Raw genomic sequence first — 23,862 nt, 5'->3', positions numbered from 1 at the left:
ATCGTGAACATCAAATTAAAAAAGGACTTATAGATATGTCGTTTTTACCTTCTGACTATGAGGGCTTCCTAAAGTCTGAATGTTATTTTCACCTTTAGCAGCCTGTCTAGGAGGATGTCCCTGCAAGAGAAGGAAAAAAAAAAAAATTTAAATCAGATGAAAGAAATCAGTCTTGAAATGATCATCTTCAGAATCAAATGTAGTTTCAACTTAAGAAATTTTCTATTTAAGTATTCAAACATAAATTGTTCAAAATTATTTAGCTATGCCTTGAAGCATGTAATATCTTGCCAGTATGGAATACAACATAAAACTGTGCAGGACGAGTGCAAAAGAATACAACAACAACATACCCAGTAAAATCTCACAAGTGAGGCTGGAGAGGGTAAAGTGTACTCTGAACTTACCACTACCTCCAAGAGATAGAGAGGTTATTTCCAAAATCGAGTGCAAAAGAATAATAATGGATATACCAGTGTACGTTTTATCAGTCAGACACCCAACCTAAAATATTCATAACTCATAAGATAACGGTAATTGGGTCTATATCCTTGGATCACACAACCCTTTTCAAAGATTTTCCCTAATTTCACCACAGTAGCATTTACTACATGATCACTTGGTGATATGCACCAATAACTAAGTACGGATCAGTTCATAAGTTAAATCTAGCTCTGCAAAAGGGCCCCTCTATCTTCTGAAGGGACTAATTACGTGGTTTATTTTTCATGCATCTTTTTTTCCTTATCATAAGAGTGGCTAGCTCTGCAAAAAGGCCCCTCTATCTTCTGAAGGGACTAATTACGTGGTTTATGTTTCATGCATCTTTTTTTCTTTATCATAAGTTCCATTCTAGTTGAGGGATCAAAAGAACAAGAAAACATGATTATTTATCAGCATTGTCTTCACTTAGGACGATCGTTTAATCGGACAAGAAGCAACATAGAAATCATGAGAAGTACTCAGCAGATCTAACTCTTTCAAATATATAGATCATTGAAAATGAACCGCAGGCAGTTTGCATAATAGGAAATAGTTACTTTCTCTTTTCTCGCTAAAAGAAAATTCAGCAGAGTAATGAACATCAAAATTTGAATCTTAATTGAAAGTCTTAATGAAATATAGTAGCTAGGACCAACTACATGCAACAGACAACTAGTTATGCATTTGAGCATTGTAAGATGTGACAAAGCACTTAAAAGTTTTAGGAGAAATACAGTTTGTTAATAAAATGGATCTTGGACCTAACTCAATCCCAAAAGCTAACTCAAGAGGTGAGAACTGCCTAAGCCATACAAGGAGACCACCCATCTCTTTTTCATCCAATATGAGACTCTTCAACACACACACACCCCACCTACACGGGACTCCTCAACAAACACCCACACCACCCACACGGGACTCTTCAACAAATACACCCCCATCCGCACAGGACTTTTTAACGCACACGCACTCCACCCGCACGTGACTCTTCAAAAAACACACATCCCACCCGCACGGGACTCTTCAACACACACACACACACATACTATCTGCACGAGACTCTTCAACATCCCCATTAGTTTTAGAGGTAATCCTAACAAAGTGTTTACACCCATCTTGCATATCAAAATATTTATTTACCTTATATGCCCAGTTTAATTAGTCCTCAACATATCCGATTCTTCTTTTTTTCCTTTTGAGTTTCTTTACAAATCACTCAATCACAGAAGTATAGATCTAAACTACACATATAAGGCAAAGACCACATAATATATCCGAGAACAAGATAGATACAGGAAAGAAATCAGCACTTTAAAATCAACCAAAATACATAAATAAGTTACAAATCAAAAGCCAAGCTTCAAATCTTCATGCTCCTTTTTTCAGATGCACCCTTGAGCACAAATACCCCTAATTTTATGCCTGGAGGGTAGTATATAACCTTCACCTTGTCAAATATCTTAGAATTGACCGATGCTTATTGAACTGGTGCAGTGGTGCTATCTTCGGTTACATCTGACCTATATTTCGTCGCAACGATTCGCTTCTGCAAATTGCTAACTGCAGGAATATGCTTTAAATGGGAACCAACTTGTAAAACTCAATAAATTAAGAACCACAATAGAAAAGGCATTGCAACAACAAAGCAATAATACCATACCATACCAACTCAATAAATTAAGAACTACAATAAAATGGGCATTGCAACAATAAAACAATAATACCATAACCAATGTCAACCTTCAAAGTGGGGTTTGAGTATGATGGAGTGTATGCAGACTTTATCTAGCCACTACCTTAGAAGTAGATAGGTTGTTTCCGATTGACCATTGACTCAAGGAACAACAATTCCGAAAAAGAAGTAACAGAAGTACAAGAAACATCAGATAGTATCAAAAAATAATCAATAATAACATAACAAAAATTACAATACGATAATCGAGGCACATGAAACAACAGAGTAACAAAAATAGGACAAAAAGCTATGAAAGCAATACTATAACTACTAAGATAATATTATGGTAAGAATTACATAGATACAATTAGAAGAAATTAGTTTCCTTATCTTTAGAATCTTGAAATTAAAACAAAGTAAAAGACATCAATATAAAAAGTAATGATGCTTCAACATCAACAATATTTAACTATAATTCCTCTGTTGGAGCTAATCAAGCAAGGTATCTCATTTTTCGCAGCTGAGTATTTTACATATCCAATAGACAACTGATTTAAGAATTATGATCAAAGATGCTAAAACACTTCGTTTAACATACAAAATGGTAAACTAAAGATGTTGAAGTTTTTCAGGAAATCTAGGACATACCATTCTGCAGCGCAATGAAGAAAATTAGATCTTAAGAGTCAAAACAAACTAAAAAATGACCTGATGCACACTTTATTATTTCCGATTGTTCCACATTAAGAGCATAATTTGGATTCCAAACTTGTTGTCAAGCACCTTTGTTTGATATTAGACCATTAACACAGGTAAAAGGAAATTATACTTTCGACCTAGAGAAAGCTATATTGCTCGAACTCTTCAAAAACGTAGCCGATTGCTTGTTTAACATGGGTGCAACAACAACGATTTTAAAAATTCTAGCAACATAAAAAATGGCTATCAAACCCTCTACAAACTTGTTCATGGAAGAGCCATGTTATTAAGAAGAAAAATGGATTGAATAAAAAAAGAGTGCATAAGAAAGTATCTTTCAAGAACTAACATGATTAACAAAAAGCAATATAACGAAATATCTCAAAAGTTACATACTTAAGGCATACAAAAACTTACATACTTGCAGAGAAAGTTGGACAAAAAATATAATTATCGATATCAATCATAACTTTCAGATCATACATAATTCGACAGTAAGTAAAGAATTAGTAGAAATTTGCTAGCAAACAAACCTGCAATTGAAACACCCTGATCAGATGATGAGATCAAAAGTGTGAAGAAAAATAAAATATTCAGCAAAAGAAATAGATCAGAAACGACAAAAGAAAGCATCAATCTATAAAGAATCTGGAAGAAGATTAGGGCAAATTTCACAGAAAATATTAGCTGAAATGGTACTCATCATATTTGAGCGGAGACAACCGAGAAAATTGAGTTGTCTGTTTTTGTTCAGAAGAAAGATTGGTGGTAGCTTCTAGAGTCTGCGTAAAATTACTTTTTTGCCCTTGGTTGTCCAGGGACTCCCTTTTCTATATAGTAACTAGTGGGGGATTGCCCGTGCTGTGGACAGGCCCAATGAGTTGGTAGTGAAACTTGAATGTATCGCTAATTGTATTGATAAAGGCAATGTGAAATTTTGAGACGAAGTTACACTTACAAAAGACTTCAAAGAAAGCAACTAAAATTCAAGCTAATTAATTTGTTTCCCTTCCCGCGCTTTGCTTTGTATTGCCTGTGCAGTGTCCTTGGTCTTTTGTCACACCTGACCTGCAGTTTTTGCTGCTCACTGATGTTTCCACTCTTGTTAACGTATCCTAGAAGACAATATCTTGCATCAATATCTCTATCTTATATCAACATCTGCTTCCAAGTAAGTTATTAATATGACATGAATAAATTTTTTTTCTTTGATAACATTTCTGTCCTGTAGAACACTCGAATACAACTTATGCCATAATAAGCATGGGAAAATCTGAGTCAGATCAGACTGTTTAGAGTTGCTAAGGTAAGACATTAGATACATAAACGAAGACACATCTTTTACCTGTTATAAGGAGACAACCAGGGCTCTGAGATCAGGACACCATAGGCCAAACTCATTACCCCTTCATCACCAACTTTATCACACCAACCTAGATTTACATGCAGTGTGCATTCGGTTACAGTAATAAGCAATAGCCTGCAAGGAGTAATAAGAGTTATTTTAGTCAGACGAAGCAACGGTTTAGTACTTCTATAGGTCATTTGAGAGGTCAAGACATATATCTTCAATGCCTTATCAGTTGCAGCTTTCATACACCCACAAAGGTTTAAGACTCTTAGGTTTTGATAACGCTTAGCAAGATTCGCAATTGCACCATAAAGGGTAGAGTTGTCTTTTGGTATCAAGAAGATTAGTCAAGAAGAACATCAGTGAGCCTGTAATAGCAACGGAAAAAAAGTAAGTTTAGCTAAAAGACATATTTCTTATCTAAAATAACAAACTGTTATACTGTAGCTAGCAAGTCACCAGATGAAAACACACAAGGAAACAACGGAGAGGCAGAAATTGCCACATAACGTGCCTTACCGTGAGCAAAAATCATCGTCGTGGACATCATTAGTCACAACCACTTTTAGTAGTATTCTGGTTGTAGTACTTACAAACAGAAGCCTAAATACAACTAAAATAAGTCAAATTCTTTTTCATTAGAGTTGAATAACAGGAAATGATGCTCAAGAAACTGGAAATAAAACTGAAATTTTGAATAACAAGTTTCGTATTTCTTAGATACACGCCAAACATTACCTTCTTGTATCTCCCCAAGTCCCAATATTGTATAATAAAAGAAAACAAAGGAGCTACAAAACAGCTTCCAGATGTCAATTATTCTATTTATGGAGGAAGAGACAAACCTAAAAAACCATCTTTCATGTTCAACATTGGCCAAGGGCAATTTGTTGAAATTCCAAATCTTGTGCATGGAGTTTGCTCTCCGATGCGTTGATTAGAATGTTGGAAACATTTTGAAGGGCACGGACAGTCGATCTAGCTGTAGAGATAGAATATTGAGGATATAAAGGCAGTACAACAAGCTTTGTAATGCCATCTCTTTTTATCTGCACCACAACAGGGAACTCAAATTCAGATCAAACTTAAGACCAACATTATTTCAAGTTAGTTAAAAATACAGATTGCCCCACCCATTAACACTACAATGCTTATCATCTGTTTCAGAGAGATTGCCCAGGCATCAACTCCAGGAGCTAAAGAGCTTCTCAAGCTAGCAAAGTACTTCACTGTCTGACCAGAGAAAATAAGAACAACATTTTCAGCAAGTCCAAACAAAGGATAGAATCTCTTAGCCTCATCAACAGTCGTAATCTGCAAAGAAATTATCCAAAACAATCACAGCTAGGTTCAATAATAGTGATTTCCCTCGCTTGAGGTGAAGGGCAATGTTTATACAGGTAGATATGTTGATTAATATATTAAAAGTGTTCAACGCAATCGGTTTGTCTCCTCACTTAGAGGAATTGGGCGAGAGGAACTATCATGATATATTCAGTTTGGTATTTGAATAAGATAGTTGTGTAATTGTGTCCTAAGTGACTAAAGAACAAAGCTGTTACCCAAATTATTCCACTCAAATATAAAATGTGTTTGAATGCAAAAAAATGTCGGAATCACATTACTAACTTTTGTTGTATGTCTTGAGGGGATAAAATGGGTGAAACAATTTAGAATGCCACCCTTATGCTATACTACACTGCCTCCTCGCTCTACAAAACAACACCAGGAAGAGAGAGTCTAGGAGCACATGTATTATCAGACTGTCTCCTGCTCTAAATAGATGGTACTTAAAGTTTATCTATACAATAAGACTATGTATCTATAAAATGGTTATTAATGTACATAATATATTCAAAGACACAGTTTTCCCTGATTAGAAAATCCCCAAAAGAGTACTGAAACTACCACACTTCCCCAAAGCTCAGCCATGACATAGAACAAACAAACTTGAGGGGCAACAACTTCTTTTGTGAAAGCTCGCTGATGAAGTAGGAAGAGATTAACAAGTGGCAGAAACATAAGCAGTACATACTTGTAGACATTAGTTAATATATTTCACGACAAGTATATTAAAAATAAAAAATCTTATATCATTAGTTAACTAAATGTCTTTTTGATAATTTCATCATAAATAACGTTGTACATGAGTGATCATCTTTGCTATCTGATGTTGATGGCCTAATCAACAATTTCACTTCTTTTGAACTTTTAGCTCTAGACAAGGTCACATAAAGCTGATCATGGGAAAAAATAGGTTCACGCAAATAAATTTCAACATAGTCTAAAGTTTAACCTTGAGCTTTATTTATAGTAATTGCAAAACATAATCGTCTTGGAAATTGTGTTCTCTTGAAAGGAACTGACAGATTCTCATCTGCTGAAGCTGATAGTGGTATGCAAGGAATAAAGACATGTTTGATTTGAAAATCATCTCTAGCAATTTTAGCACTTATAACATGTATTGTAAAATTACAGCATGTTAATCGCGTACCATTACATAAACCTTCAGAAGGATTTAGGTTTCTTAGTAACATCACTGGGCAATTTTCTTTTAAAGTTAATCTGTAAGTTGGTAAATAAGCGGGATTTATCGTATGTAGATAATCTTCAAATTGACTTTGATCATTTGGTTCAATGGTTTCATCAATCGCAACAAATGTTTGTGCAGTATTTGGAAATTTTGATATAAGCATATCATTTATTTCATGAACATAATCATTTTTTGTTGTTAAAATAACACGGAAAGCTAAAGCAGAAGAGTCATGAAATAACAAATTTATATTAGGATATGTTAGCTTAAATAATTCATTTAGAGATTGTTCTTCGGTAGTAAAAGGAATGAGTAAAGATTTGGGAATTTCAACTTTGTTGTTGGAGTTAAGTTTTTCTTTTCCATTGCCAATCCTCATTAGATACTCGGAAAAAGCTGGATCTGTTCTTGAACGTATATTCTCGGATAGGTGCAATTTTTTTAGTTGGTTCCAAATTTGTGAGTATAGTAAAGTTTGTGAAATGAAGTCTTTCTTTTTTCCATTTTGCACAATAGGGAGAGTTTGTCTAAAATCACCGCCAAAAACAATAACTTTTCTGCCAAAGAGTACCCTTGTATCCATGAGATCTTTTAAGAGTAAATCAAAAGCTTCAATGGTTTTTTCTTTAGCCATTGATGCTTCATCCCATACAATTAATTTGCATCTCGAATTAAAGAAGCAAGTGAACTTTGTTTGCTGACACTACAATTAAAATTTTCATCAACATCAATAGGTATTTTAAAGCGTGAATGAGCAGTTCGTCTTCCAGGAAGAATAGAGGCTGTGACACCAGAACTAGCAGTTGCTAATGCAACAAATCCTTTTGATCTTATCGTTGCTAACAGACTTCGATATAAGAAACTCTTACCAGTTTCTCCAGGTCCATCAATAAAAAAAGCTCCTGATTTATTTGAAAAAACTCTATTAATTATTATGGTATAAGCTCTTCTTTGTTTAATATTAAGTTTTTTTTTCTAATAATAAATCCTCTTCGCAAACTTTTATATTTCTCTCAAACTGAACTTCTTTGGATATTGCAGAAGCTTTAATATTTTCTGAAATAAGTTTGTACTCTTTAATATCATGTCCCATTGAGTGTAATTCATCATTAATATGGTCCAAAACTTGATGGCAAATATCTTTAAGTTCAATGTTTCTCAAGTTTTTAAAATCTTCAGACATAGACTCTTCAAATTATTCTTATAATTCTTTAGGATTGGCAGGATTACAATAGACTAATAACGTAGCGAATAATCTTCTCAAACTATGGTAATTGGTAATCCCCAGCTTCAGTCATACAATCAATCAAATTGTTATCAGAGTGTAGTAATCCTCTTGTTTCTACTGCTTCTCTAAAAGTAGAACAATATCTTTCGTCGACTTTACGAAGATCTTTATATGACTTTAGCGCTCGCACATTCATTAATAATAATCTTAGATAATATCTTTTTCCTTCTGTTGAATGACATGTCACAATGCGTCCGATAACTGAACGTTGTTTTCGATGTGTCCACATTTCATATGTGTTTGACCATACAAAATATTCATGAAATTCTTTGTATAATAGTTTAAGTTCTTTAGCTTCTTTATTTGTTTGGTTCATTATTATAAAGAATTCGGTTAGCATTGTTTTTTTAATCATTGGATTTCTTATAATTGAATTTATACTTTGAGAACTTTTAAAAGAAACATATTGTTGGTCCTCAAGATGTAATTGAAGATGATAAACACTTGGTGTCATTTCCCTTATAGGAAAACCAAATAAATGCCATGTAGCTTCAGGAAGAGATGCCCACCGAGGAGATTGATACTCTTTTCTTTCATCTATTTCTATTTGTTTGTCATGTTCATGCATATAGAAAGCAATTTTATTATGTCATTAGCAAATATATTTGTAAAGATACTTCACAACTTTGATGTCAGAGCATATTTCAACATTCATATGACAGTTAAATTTATCAAGTAAAAAAGGATTGTATGGTACCACCCATGAATTATCGAGAAATTACTGTCTAACTTTTATAGTATGTCCCGTATGTCATCTTTTATAAGTTGGATATGAGTTTTTTCCTTTTGATGTTCGCTCAGTAAAATTTCTAGGGTAGTGAAATTCACAGTATCCATTTTTCATGCATGGATTTGTAGGATTTAAGTGGCCACAAGGACCGTGTATCATATAATGTACAACAACTGAATATAAGTAAGCATCTTTGTTAGAATCAGGTAGTTCAGCACAAATAAATTTATCATAGGACTCGGGTGTCAACAATTTGTATTGATTAGCAAGAATTATAAGTAAATGTGCATGTGGGAGACCACGTTTTTTAAATTCTATACTGTAAATGAAAGCAACAACCTTTCCGAATACATTTCTCTTTAGTATATCAGTTTTTAGTTCTTCAACTTTTGCTCTAAATACTCTGCTAATTAAATCTGGCCTGTTTTGTGTTTCGTCAGTAGGTAACAAATGTTCTTTTATCTTTGACCATGTTGGGTTACATGTCATTGTTAAAAATAAATCAGGTTTCCCAAAACGTTGGACTAAAGTAATAGCATCAAGATATCGTTGGCGCATGTCTCTTGGCCCTCCTGTAAACGTAACTGGAAGGAATGTTTGTTTTCCAATTTTTGCAGCATCTCTTTCACCATGTCCTAAGACATCAAGAAGACCTTGTAAAACTTTCATTCGAAATAATTCTGGATTGAAGAAAAAGAAATCCAATCTTTGTGTTTCAAGTTTTATGAACATATCAACAATATATTGTTGGAATGCTCTTCTAGTATGTAAGAGTTCATCATTTTCATCATTTCTCATTTGAATTTTGTAGCAATAATATTCACGACAAGAGACAATATTCCTTTTCTTCTTTTGTTGTTCGAGCATTTGAGCTTCCATATCAAGAAAGTTATCTATTGAGCACATATTTTTAACACTTGGTAAATGTTCCTGTTCACAAATGGCACTATGTTTGGTAATATTATTTGGCAGTAGTATTTTTTTTATGCCACAATGCCAACCATCTTGACCATATGAAAATAATTATGGGTATTGCAAGGGACCATAACATCCGTAGTAATAGTTAACTAACTGGCTTTGATTATTGTGAGTATAAATTCGAATATGAGGTGTGGACATAGAATTCGTATCTCCATCAACCCATATTGCTGAAATCTCAGATATAGTAGGAAGGTTATATACACGTTGATCTAAATCAAAGTCACATTTCAGTGCAATGTAAAAGCGTGATAATTCTGAAATATCGGATAGAGATTTAAGGAAAAAAGAGTATGGATTAACTTGTAAGATACTCATCAATTTTCTTACTATTATTTCTGAAATTTCAGTCGAACAACCAATTCTATTTGCTATTTCATTTTCACTGTCATAAAAGTATAGTTGTAGATTTTTTCCTTTTCCAGTTGCGGGGTATAAATTGTCAATGAAGTGGTACATTTTTCCTTGAACTCTGAAGGTATAAATACCATGATATCTTTGAGCCAAGACTTTGTCATATGTTACTCCATGTGAAGTGAATGCAAACATATTATTGTATTTCCTAATGTATGTTCGAAAATATTCTGATTCTTCAGAAGTATGTATGAATAAATTTTGTAGTTCAGTAGGAATTTTATGTGTTGTAAGCTTAATTGAACCATTATCACAGCAAAATCCAGGTGGTTCGTATTGAAATCTTTTGGCACCACAGAATTTATAATTTGGCACAACTTTCAGAACTACATATTCGGTTTGTAATCGACTGATGTTAATGTGACGACCTCTATTTATCTTATGTCCTGGATAGTGCAGGAAAAATTAGAAATAAATTTAAAGTTGAAGTGAGAGTACTAAATACTGTTGTATATCAACGTAGATACAAACCTCTGTCTATTAGATTTTCTGAACCAAGATCACATTGACCATTAGGTGTATGTGATGTAGAGTCTAATATAAGACCAATTATGAATGATATGAGCAAATATGTGATGTCAGTTAAATGTTAGTTGTCAGTGGGAAAATATGATTGTAACACTTGCCTGTCTCGAAGATGCAGAATGGCTGAAGTAAACTTTTCCCTTTAGCAGAAGTGTCAGGTGATATATTAACTTCAGATGTAGTAGCTAATAAATAAATGGAGAATGTGTTAAAGTCATCATCTTCAAAAAGAGTTAAAAAAAGGTACATATATTCAAATAGGTGTGTATTTCCATACATTTTGATGTGTAACCAGCGGAAGTTTAATTTACTAACCTTGTGTTGCCGTAACGCAGACATCTCTTATTATAAGAAGTCTGTTTTGCTGAAATGTTGAATTAGATGCAGAAGATGTTGATGTCGTAGAATAATTTGGTGCACAAATTTGTGCAAGACGCCTCCTTGAATCGAGTTCTCTGGTGCGCCTTTGCAATAATAATTCCTCCTTTTTAGTTGGAGAAATTTCGTTATATCTTTTACGCCGCCTGAATTTTATTTCAGCATTTGTAGCAGACAGACATGGACGTTTGCTATTTTGTATTGTATGTGTTGCAGGGGCCCTTTTATTATCTCCAGACATCTGCAGCCAAAGTACGTAGGAAACTGTATAAAATCAAGCATGAATATGGAATGCACTACACAACATCCCAGAATAGAGCAGAATACATAGTCCATATCGCTACGTTAGAAGAAGTAGAGAGGCTGTTTCCGATATACCCTCGGCTCAAGACAAAGAATAATAAACAAGGTTGTAATGAAACATGGGTTTGACAAAACAACGATTACACATTCAGCAACAAGATCACAAAGCAACAGGTGAGGTAGCTTCATTAGAACGATAATTCATTTCTACAACTTTATTCCAAAATTTAACATGAATATGGCCAATTTATTAAGTTGAAATTCTAATGTTTATCTTTCTATTTCAATTAGAGAGCAAATGGAAAGCTGATCATAAGAAGAATAATAATGGGATTTGTCTTTCATACGGCTTTTTATATTCATAATTTTGACAGTAAATTATAGAATATTGCCTTGCCAGGAATCGGACTATGTGGTGTCTGGTGATGATGCATGGTCGAAGTGCTTTCAACTCTCATGTAGGAAGTAAGAAAAAGTTAAAAACTTCAGAAGTTTCAAAGTAAAGACAGGCAACACTTTTATGTGTATAATTTTGTGTAATTGCGACGAATTCGCCATTGCAGAAAAACTGATAGAATAAACTCCAAAGCAAGCTGATCATTTGGTCTTGGCATTCCGAAATTGGCTTAGACGGCAAGGCAATAGTGAACCTGAATGGTTCGACAGCACAGACAACCAACCACTGCCATCTACTGTCTTGTCCAAACGTCAGGTACTCCTCTTGGACTCCAATCCCACTACTCTTCCTTTGTTCCATCGCAACTAAATTTTCATGGTGCCAACAGCATTCAACAACTACTACTACTTAATCTGAAACAATACGTTCTACAGATGAGGGACAAATTCGAGCAACGTAAAAACTCTTCAGAGAGCTAAAATACTTGCAACTAAATGCAACATGTGGTTTTAATCCAATCCAAAGAAATCCTAGGACAAATAATACATTTATACTATACAATTTTCCAGCGATTAATCACTGAAACTTTGATTCATTATTCTTTTATAAGTTAAGTTCTTTATGTCCTCTGTTGTTCTCATGTTAATGGTCGGATTGTAAGAGGAAGTAATTCTATCAAACACTTCACCTGCAATCTTAACTCATTCCTACCATTCACCTTTCAAGCCCCAAATAATTGTAACTATGTAAAATAAATCAACCAAACCTATACCTAAGCGCAGTCAGCAAAACACAGGTGAAGACGCAAAGTTAACGCAAAATCCATCGAACAAATCAAAATAGTGAAGTAAAAATTGGAAACTAACCAAGGTGAAATGCAAAGATTGTGACAACAATGACGTACCCAACTCTCAAGAGCAGAAGCTGGACAGCTTAATCACCAATTTTGCAATTACATAGTAAACAACATATCTATGGGAATGGATGAAATTGGCACAAGCAAGAGAGAGACGATGGAATCTCTAGATATACACGTGCAATGTTGTGTATAGCCGCAATTTCAGCCATATTTATGAAAAGAATACATTTAGTCCAATTAGATCACTCATAAATATGTATTCATTTTAAAAGCTCTACAAATATAGATAAAATATGAGTATTCATTTAAACATATAAATATGAATAAAATGGATAAAATATGGGTATTTATTTAAATACAAAGATCACTTATCTATACTTAAAATTTTAATTTTTTTTTCTTTTCTAGTTTTTTTTCTTTCTTTTTTCCTTTCTCATTCTTATTTCATCATACATATTCGCTTGAAACCTACATGGGTTAATTAATTTAATCTTCTAATTATTCCATTTAACCTATACAATTTATAGCATTTCTTATCAATTAAATATAATTCATAGTTTCACTCCTTTATTATTATTATTTTCTATCTTTTATTTCTCTTTTTTTTTCCAATTTTTTTTCTTAAATTTTTTTTCTTTCTTTTTCCTTTAATTTACTATTTTTTCTTTCCTTTTTTCTTTAATTTACTTTTTTTTTTCATTTTTTTCCCACGTTTCTTACACTTTTTTCTTTCTTCTATTTCATCATTTTTTTCTTTTTCAATTTTATTTCTTTTTTCTTCACATTCTTTTTTTTTTTTTTTGTATTTCCATTTTCCCCCTTTTCATTCTTGGTTCACCATTTTTGTCATTTTTCATCTTTTTTTTTCTATTTTTTTCTTATCATTTTTTTCATTGCATTTTATATTTTATATTTTTTTTAATTTAAATTTATTTGTATCGTACTATATATTTTAAATAATTTTATTATTTGTATTTGAATAGCTTAGTTATCAATATGTATAATTTATCATTTGTATTTATATACAAATAAGTCTATGAATTAATTATATTTTTCTGAGACTAAAATATATAAAAATACAATGTATCATTCAATGCAAATGTGTCATTAGTATTTGTATATCAATTTGCGAGGGCTAAAGATATTTGATTTGATGAATGTAATCGCAAGATCTTTCAGAATACTATCTTTGTATTTGTCCATTAGGTGGAGTCCACTTGAGTGTACTTACACAAATTATAAATGTTGGGCGAATATAAATCAATATGCGCTTAGGGTATTTTCGTTAGCATAAAAAAAAAAAGAAAATCAAAAATAGAAAAAAAAAATCAGAAAAGAAAAAAACGTGAGGTAAAAGTTAGAGATAGAAGAGAGAAAAAAAGCATAAAGAAAGAATTGAAGAACATTACAAAGAAAATCAAAAAGAAAAAAATAATGAAAAAGGAGAAAAGGAAAAAGTAAAAAATGATGGTAATACAAATATACTGAGTGATTATGATATTTCAGTCATCATCCATAATTTATACTCGACTTAACCATGTTCTTCAAAAATAAAAAAAATATAAAACATAAAATACAATGAAAAAAGAAAAAAATGAGAAAGAAGTAAAAACAAAACAAAATAAAAAATAGAAAAAATGAGACTAAAAAGAAAAAAAAAAAGAGTAGCAATGAGTAGAGATAGAAGAGAGAGAAAAAAAAATAAAAATAAAATAAAAAAATAAAACTAGAGGCTACATATAGAAGAGAGAAAAAAAAACTAAAAAGAAAAAATTAAAAAAAAACAAACGGAAAAAAAGTCAAGTAGATATGATATAGAAATTTTATGTTTTTGACTTTAGGAGTTAAAAGTGGGTTGAACCATTTTTATCCAATCCATATTTGACCAACTTCATAGTTACCCATATTTATATGGGCGGATTGCAATCCAAACCATTTTTGCTCGATCCATATTTAACTCGTCCAAATCCAATTCAATTCGCCCGTTTGCCACCCTTAGTTGTGTCCTACGCAAAAATTGACACAACTTAGCCCTCAAGAAATAACCAAAATGCCCCTGCCTGCTGAAGCAGGCATGTTGACGGGGAGGAGGCTGCTTAGAGCCTGAACTCTCTCTTATATAATAAGAGAAAGTAATAATATATATAAGAGTAATGCTCATCTTGTTACCTTGACCTTTATTGTCTAGATATATTCGGTCAATTTTAATTAAAGGTACATTTTATTGAGGATATAATGTTAACCTTTTTTTTTTTTTTAGCTTTGAATTAAATTCAAAGTTATAATCTCTTGATTTAAGCTCACATTTATAATTAATTCTCAATGTGTATAAGTATTATCTATCTATAATCTATATCTATATCTATAATCTATATCTATAGTATACAAAAAGTGTAAAGACCCTTGAAAAAATGATTTGCACTTTTTGTCCTTCATTAAAAAACTCTTATTTAGATAAAATCGTCTTTTAACCCTTTTTCCTTAATTTATTATTTAAATATTTTTATTATATTAACTAGACTCGTAAAATATATGGGAAGAAGAATTAATTAATATTCTCTCTCAGCTAAAAAGGACTTCTAAGATAGGAAAAGAATAAAACTCAATTAAAAGAAAATCCTATAAATATTTAGACTCTTATACATATTCACAATTTTTAGATGGCGAATTCATTTCGCAATTGCCGGTGTTATTCTAAGAATTAGAGGTTGGTCAGGTTTTTCCTTTTCTCTTTTTAGATTAGAAATTTTTTTTTTTTTTTTTTTTTTTTTTATAAAATTTGTATTTTTTTTAGTGTTGCCTTTTTCATGTTTTATCGGTACATCATAAAGTTTGTTTTGTTTTAAGATCACTCTTTAATGCGTTGATTTTATTTTATGATAATATTTGTTATGTGGATAAAAAATATTCCTATAATATTGACTTACTCTTTATGTTCTTTAGATGGTAAATGTCTTTCATAAGATATTAAGACTTTATATTGTATTGATATCTCTATTATCATATTATTTTACTATTGTTTACAGGTGGTAGATGAAAATTGATTGACTTTGACTTATCTCTAGTGTAAATTTTAGGTTTAATTGTATCGTTTTGATATCTCAATTATTGTATTGTTTTATTGTAGTTTACAAGTGGTAGTGAATATCGGTTAGCTTTGAGAAATTTTTTGTATAAAGGTTATGTTTAATGGTATTGTTTTGGTTTCTCGGATATCATATTGTTTTATATGTTCAGTTGGACTTTAAGAAATCTTTATGTAAAGGCTAGGTAAAGTGATATTTGACCTAATAGTTGTATTGTCCTAATATCTTAGCATTGTTGTGCCAAGTGGGCACTAAGATTGCCAAAATACGGTTTTAATTAGTCCAAGGGAGCGGGGGTAATAGGACCCCTTTTAAGTTTGAGTGTCTCTCAACAATTTCGTTTATAGTTCAGGATGGAAATAAAACATTTACTCAAGATATTATATCTCAAAGTAAAGTTATTTTGTTGAGAATTTAAATTAGTCGAACTCAAAAAAAATAAAATTGAATAGGATACCTTATTTCTTCAAAACATTAGAGGAATGTAACTTTCAATTTAATATTATGTTTTTCCACATGAAAATTCAAATATAAGTTTCAAGCACAAATTAATAGTTACAAGGATGCTTTGTTGTCTTCGTGCGACTTATAGAGCACGAGTTTAAGAAATGAAAAGCAACTACTAATGCTTATATTAGAGTAGACCGTGTATATCACATTCTTTAAAGTGTGCCTTTTTCAGACCCCGTATTAACAGAATATTTTGTACACTATATATTTTGACTTTTGAACAAAATATCTAATTATCATCTCATAATCATAATATATTTTTTTGGTACCTCCTCTAAAAAATATACAAAATTTAAAGTAATACTGATAGGGGTCATTTGGTAGGATGTATAAAAATAGTATAAAATGCAGTGCATTAGTAATGTTAGTATCAGTTATACTTGCATTAGTTATGTTGAGATTTTTTTCATGCAGTGTTTGATTTGGTGTATTAAAATAACATGCATTGCATACTTTTCTTAAAAAAATATCTATATACAAAAATATGCTCCAAAAATATAGTGAAAGGGACGTGGAAAAGGTTTTAAGGGGTAATTGTGTCTTTAATCATCCTAATGCATGCATTAGAAACCATTGCATTACTAATACCATTGATTTGAGGTATTGGTAATACACATCTCATACACATCAGAGTGTATAATTACTGCAAGTATTAGTTATACAATGGATAAAAAATGTACCAAATAAGATACTAGTAGTACACAAGATGAATACATGTAATATTTTTGCTAATACACTCTAACAAACGATCCTGTAAGATACTTGACATTCACCTTTGGGGTGTCAAATGAACGAATTAAGTTGGGCTTAAGTTGATTAAAATGGTTTAAGATAACAAACGATCCGATCAAAAGTTACTTGAATTGATAATGACGTCGAGTGCTTAAGTAAGATCAGCAATTTGCTAGGTCCTTTGATGCTGATCCTTATAGTCTAATCCATTCGGACCTCTACTAGGTTTAGAACTATACGAAAAAGAAAAGATTTGGCTAAAAAAAGTAAATATATAATATCCTTTATTATTTGAAGAGATTACTACTATCATTTAATTAAGATGTTGAATCTCAATTAATGTAACAACAATACTGCTACAAGGATGATCGAGTTAGTTGACCATGTGTTCTTTCAAATGAGATGTCCCAAATTTGAATATCCCCCTCCCCCGTATGATTTCTTGATTGAGCTTGTTGTACTGAGATTGTTTACTACAATTTACCTTTTTACTGTGACTTATGGGTCATTACATATACTAAAACAAAATTTACCTTGTGTACACCTAAAAATAAGATCCAATAAGGATAAAATAGCATCACATTAGATGTTTGTCAAATGCAAATATATTATTATTGTTTGAATTGATTAAAAAGAAAAGAGAGTTATATAAATTAAAATAAGAAGAGCATGTAGCTCTTAAAAATTACTTGTCTTGTTTTGTTTATGTAACATATTGCAGGGGTCAAATCATATCAAAGAAGGTATTAAATATAGAAAGTGACAATATTTATTAAACAGATTAAATTGGAAAGACACAATTGTTTGTGTCCATCATAGATTTTGCTCAACTCCATGGTCCTAATAGAGCTCAAATTCTTGGTTCACTATTCTATGCTTGTGTTAGGATGGCTAGACTCCAGTCGTTATCGATTTACCTAATGTTTATGACATGATTTAGACTTTAGATCATATATTTTTTTTAAAAAAAAATCTTAAATTTCGTGTAAAGTAGCACCAAAGGGTGTATTCTAGTGGTTCTATGAAGTGAGTTGACTATCATGAGATTTCAGGTTGAATTCATGCAAAGACAAATACTAGGTCATTTCTTCCTATTTGTTCTAGTCTTGATGAACATAGTTACTTGGCACCTGTTGTTGGTGGGAGGTAACAAGTATTCCGTGAATTTAGTCGAGGTGCGCGTGAAGCTACGTTATATTTAGGATGATCATTGTAAACTCAAATATTTTTTCATTTTTAGAGTTTTCTTCATCCAAATGTTAAAACAAAAAAATGTTTCTTTTTTGTTAAAAAGAAAATCTAAATATTAAAAAATACCATCACTTTTTAGTAAAAATTTTAAAACTTTGAAATAAATTACTTAATTTTCATAGTAATAAATAATATTTTTGTGATAACATCTAAGGTAATGTATTGGATCAAACTTTATAATTGCTATAAATTAATTACTTGTTATGCTACACTTAATACATGGTTACAAAACAAACACAGTTAATTCATACCTAAATTTGAAAAATGAACACAATTAATACATAGTTCCAAAATGAATACAATTAATCCCAAAAAAAGCAATCATATACGTTATATGCTCAGAGAAATGACCATATTTTGTTGCTCTTGAACCCACACTTTGGTATCATTCAGATCTAAACACATTCACGATTTAATCTAATAAATGTATTCAAACATTCAATGTATGATCTACTAACTGATCTGAACCTATAAAAAAAAATTATATTCAAACATCAAATATATAATCTATTCAATGAGCTCGCTAATGAACTCACTACTGATTTGGCCCTTAGTGTTTTTCAGTTTATAGTCAATGGAATTCATCACTTAATGTGTTCATTAGTCTTCACATTACATGCAAAGATAGATAGTCAATAAGGTCAACCCTATCAGATGGAGGGGTCAAGCAGTTTGGGCAACATCTCTGTTTTGCAATTATTAGAAACATTCATACTTTGTCTTAAGGTCAAGCCGATGGAACTTGTTAAAGAGTTAGACACCAACTGCTGCAGCAGCTGGATTCAACAGTTGCTCTCTCCCTGGACCTGTCTTGCTTCGCCTGTTTTACAAAAAAAATAGTTAATAAATAAGAAGAGGTTAAATTTACCACACTAAAAACAGCTATGTCACAATGCAGAAATAAGTGTCTAATCACTTCTGCATCTCGATTACACAAAAACATCTAGAGCAAATCTGCATTCCTCTTTCTTGTAGAGCTTTATAAGTTAGGAAAGCTTTTCTGATAACTAACCAAACAAAACAAGCCACTTTTAGTGGACTTTTTACTTTCCATATTTGCTTCTAAGGCCAATTGATTATCTAGTTTTGGTTGTTTCTATTCCAATAGGATGATTTCACTGTAAACACCCCCTTATGTTGAGTCTGCCAGATTGGTTTATCAGCAACATTAGAAATTCCAGAAAACACACTCAGTATTTGAAGGAGTCTAGCAATATCTGACACTTCCGAGTGGTTAAAATCCATCCTAAAGATTAGGTTCCACCCATGTAGACTCCATACTTAAGCAACTGTATCATTTCTTTGTGAACTTAAGATATAGAGCTGGAGAACTATGTTTCTCAAGTTGTCTTCCCCTATCCAAAGTTCATTCCAGAAATCAATTTTGGATCCATCACCCACTTTGAAAGTGATATTTGCATAGAATTGATCCTATAGCTTCCTGATTGATTTCCATACGCTGCAACCAAAAGTACCTAATACCTCTTCCGTTGACCACCGATTAATCATTCCGTATTTATCATCTATGAATCTTCTCCATAGAGCTATATCTTCAGCACAGAACCTCCACAACTATTTTTGAAGAGAGCACTCATTCTCGATAGTGAAATTTTTTATCCTCAGGCCCCCTTGACTTCTGTTAAGGGTCAAGATATCCCATTTGACTAGGTTGTAACCTTTTTCCTCCTTATTGCCTTGCCATAAAAAAACTCTTCTTAGCTTGTTGATCTTCTTCTCAATGCTCTTCGGGGTTGGGAATAAGCTCATTATATAAGTTGGAAGGGCATCCATTACTGGCTAAATGAGTGTCAACCTGCCCTCCAAAGACAAGTACTGGCTCTTCCACCTAGCTAGCTTCTTATTGCACCTCTCCAAACTTTTTGATAAGTAAATGGTATACCATATACGTACACCAAATTGGTACTCCAACCATTCAGGAATTAGGTTCATGGTTTGCTTTTTAACTCACTCTTTTCCTCAACAGTTGTATGTCATATGTATTGCTTTTTAATATCATATTCTCTGTCTGAATACAGATTCCTTGGAGAAGTATTGGCAAGGAGCCTATCATTGTTCTTATTGATAGTCTTTATTTTAGCTCATTCTATTGTTTAAGGAAGGTCTCTTAAGGTAGGGAGAACACCACATTTGTTTGTTGATTGCAATGATGTATTGCAATCTCTATATAAATCTTTGATGTTCAGAAAGCATAAAATATTAAGTAGTGCAGAAAATTAGTTTATGTTTGCATTTTTGTCTTCATCAGGAAAAAGATAGACAAAAACTTTTTGAGGCAAAACTTAAACAAATTGAGGTGAACTCACGTCTTATGCAAATTTACTTTATCAAATGTTTTTGATTATTGACAACGGCTTGTATTTAGTTGCACTTCTTCTCTTAATGTGTTTAGTTGACCTAATCTTTCCTCATGCTTATTTTTGATTCTGATAATACCAGTTAAATTAACCTTCATTTTGAGTACTGAAGCAGTGGGCTAATGTAACGACTTGAGATTATCCTCTGGACGTCACACGGTTCTTAGGACCACAAGTGATCCCAAGCTAATCCTTATACTGGCATAACTCATGAGCAACTAAATAGGATACATTAATCTGAAAGAAATAAGCGAAAGAGATGTCTTTACTAAGTAGGTTTAATACAAACTGTATAAAACGATTACAACGCTGGTTATATAAAACCAAAACCAGAACTAAAATTAAATACATCAATTATACTGACTGTCTGTGAAGCCTCTACTAATATTGACTACAGGTAGCCATATAATGCCCTGAATCTAGTACCCAAAATGCTACATGGTGCTCATGACCCCAAAGGACCACAAGCTAACCCATGACTGATATATGTAATTGAGCACTGAATAATACACTGTAAATATATGGAATATAAGCTGTAAGACCATAAGGTTCAAAACTAAACTAATACTGAATATAAAATAATGTCTGTAAGGGGTGTAACAATACCTAAAACTGAAATAAACTGTCTGAAATATGCTGTAGTTTGAAAGCCTCTAAACTGTCTGAAATCTGTGGAGTTGATGAGACATGTCCCCAACTAACTCTTTACTACTGAAATAATAAAGTAATAAAATAATCATGCTATCCTCGAATGATGAGGACTCACTGCTAGTCTGGATGCTGAGCGTCTGATCTACTAAGGATGCTTAAGAGCTTCTAAATGTATGGTATAAAACACCATAGCACAAATGCGTTAGTACGTTGAATGTATTGGTATGCAAGTGAGGTGGCTGAATACAATGATTTATATGCATGAACAATACTAACTGACTGAATAACATGAATGTGAGAATACATGCATGAATACGTGACTGTGACTGAGATTGTGATAATACTAACTCATGAATTCTGATAACGTGGATTTTTTGATATCTGAGTACTAATACTGGGATACTGAATGACAAAGTCTATTGAGTGCTGAGGAACTAATGTCGTATTTCTTATAAAGGAATGACTATTTCTGACAGTTCTGATTATGAAGAACTGGTCTGATTGACTGTATCTGACAGTCCTAAAATCTGAATATTGGTAACATGAATTTTGTATAATTAATATACTATTAATTGGATGACTGTGTCTGACAGTCCTGAAATTTAATGGAACTAGCTGAGTTCCGTACTATATTGAGTGACTGTATCTGATAGTCTTGATATCTGAAGAACTATATGGGTTTTATTATTGAAACTGAGTGACTGTATCTGACAGTCCTGATTCTGTAACTGAAATTGTAAGAGGTAATCATCTAACCAAAATGCCCCAAATCTGAACTGATGGGGTCCAATATGTAACCCCAGCTGGAAGGGTGTCAGTACCCTGCCACGGGTAAAGACAAGCTGTGAGTAAACCCTCTCAGACAGGGAGCTCTTCCGTCAACCACTCCTATAAGGAAAACTCAAATGAGATGTATAGTCTCTAGTCTCGTAGGGGTACATCTCAACCTACGTTGGCTATGTAGTTCTGGAAAGTAGGGATTACTACTAAGGATCACACCCTTTACTGGCTGACAGTGTGTGTCCTCATCCTTGCGTTCAGTCGGTGCTGAATCCTACTCCCGATTGAATAGACACAGAACTAATTTCCTAGTTCATACTAGGCTGGACTGATCTGTTACTGATTTTACTGATTAACTACATTGAACTGAGTTCAATGGATTTCTGTTGACCAACAGAATACTACTAAATTCTGTTAACTGACAGAATGTTACTGAGTTTTCCTGAGGCATATGACTGACTGAATTCTACTGATCATGGCTTGACTGAGAGTATCATAAAAACTGACACTAGCTCTAGGCACACAGCTAAATTATTGGGTACAAGTACCCCCACAACTCGATAGCATAAAACTGACAAGACTTGACACTTCTTGAACACATGACCAATATCAACAATTCATAATACAATAAGTTGGGGATTCCGTGAAGTACATGGTTATCATAATCTTGTACATGGAAGGAATGCATCTAATCAATGTCATAATTCCATATTCTAGCATCATGAGCATTTCAACAAACATCTATATTGCACATCAATAGCATGAGAGTAATTTGAACAAAAGGGTAAAACATGAATCCATCACTTAAGTTACAATTGAACTATATTACATGATTTCTAGTCTTTTAGGTATTTTATCAAACACCTTACATGCACCACTTAGGGCATAGGTATAACCATTAATTAACACCTCATAAACCACTCAATACATGGACTTAAACTCATTTACTAATGTAATTCCATAAAAACACATTGAGATTCCAACTTGGGAACCATACAACAACAATCATATAAATATAATCAACTCACAACATAATATTCATAATACATGATTTAAAACTTGATTCTTAGGATTCATGGATGAAAGGAAAACATGAATGAACACTATGCATACCTGAGTTAATGAATTTGGAAGGATTGATGGAGAGTTCTTGTGATTTGACCCTTGAATTTGAGAGCTAGGGTTCTTGTTCTTGAGTAGATTTGATTTTAATTTGAAACACTAATGCAAAAGTGAGTAAATAATGCACTCTTAGGATTAAATCCCGTGATTGGACGGAATTGAAGTCATGGAAAAAGACCAAACGGCCCTTGGGATTTAATATCACAAAAACTGGAAAATTTCTGATATTCATCCTTGGAGCGACGCGCCACTATCGCGCCAAGCCACTGGAGTTGGACAATTTGGAATCTGCATGGTGGTTGTAACGCCCCGAAATATCATCTCGAGATGCCACACGGTGCCCAAGGCTACACGTAGCCTCAAGCTAACCCTTTAAGCCAAAACACTACCCTTGGGTTCCAACACAACAACATACACGCTACATTAAGGATATATATATAAGTACATATCATATCACATCGCACATGATACAGAATATCATTAGACTGTACATATATGGAATATCTATACACAAACCAAACCAATAATACACTAGTCTGACATAGCCTCTAAACAGCAAAATCAACGAGCCATTGGGACAAACCCCCAACTGACTCAACAAACCAAAGGGATCACAAAACAACAACACTAAAACTAACAACTGGGTCCTCGAACCATGAGGACTCACCACTGAGGGAACGTAGATGCGGCACTCGGATATCACTGTTGTGGCTGTGGCTGAGTACCTGAACCTACATCATTG

General features: G+C 32.7%; 1 protein-coding gene across 3 annotated transcripts; it reads right to left on the bottom strand.

The window, feature by feature from the left end:
* Positions 1–3,745: 3,745 nt before the first annotated feature.
* Positions 3,746–12,836, bottom strand: LOC107843482. 3 transcript variants are annotated; one of them, XM_016687793.2, is made up of 7 exons: positions 12,659–12,836; positions 10,992–11,295; positions 10,778–10,861; positions 5,342–5,437; positions 5,054–5,257; positions 4,203–4,576; positions 3,746–3,972 (listed from the first exon to the last, which is right to left on the bottom strand). In XM_016687793.2, exons 2-5 carry the CDS (start codon positions 11,293–11,295, stop codon positions 5,187–5,189), a joined length of 555 nt encoding a protein of 184 aa, XP_016543279.1. In that variant the 5' UTR covers positions 12,659–12,836; the 3' UTR covers positions 3,746–3,972; positions 4,203–4,576; positions 5,054–5,186. The 3 variants fall into 3 exon arrangements, with proteins under 3 accessions (XP_016543279.1, XP_016543280.1, XP_016543278.1); XM_016687794.2 differs by having other exon boundaries at positions 4,728–5,257; positions 12,621–12,835; XM_016687792.2 differs by having other exon boundaries at positions 12,621–12,835.
* Between the last annotated feature and the right edge of the window lie 11,026 nt (positions 12,837–23,862).

The sequence above is a fragment of the Capsicum annuum genome, chromosome 10, assembly GCF_002878395.1.
Source record: "Capsicum annuum cultivar UCD-10X-F1 chromosome 10, UCD10Xv1.1, whole genome shotgun sequence".
NCBI lineage: Eukaryota > Viridiplantae > Streptophyta > Magnoliopsida > Solanales > Solanaceae > Capsicum > Capsicum annuum.
The sequence above is the reverse complement of the archived record's forward strand: the minus strand, read 5'-3'. Positions and strand labels throughout refer to the sequence as shown.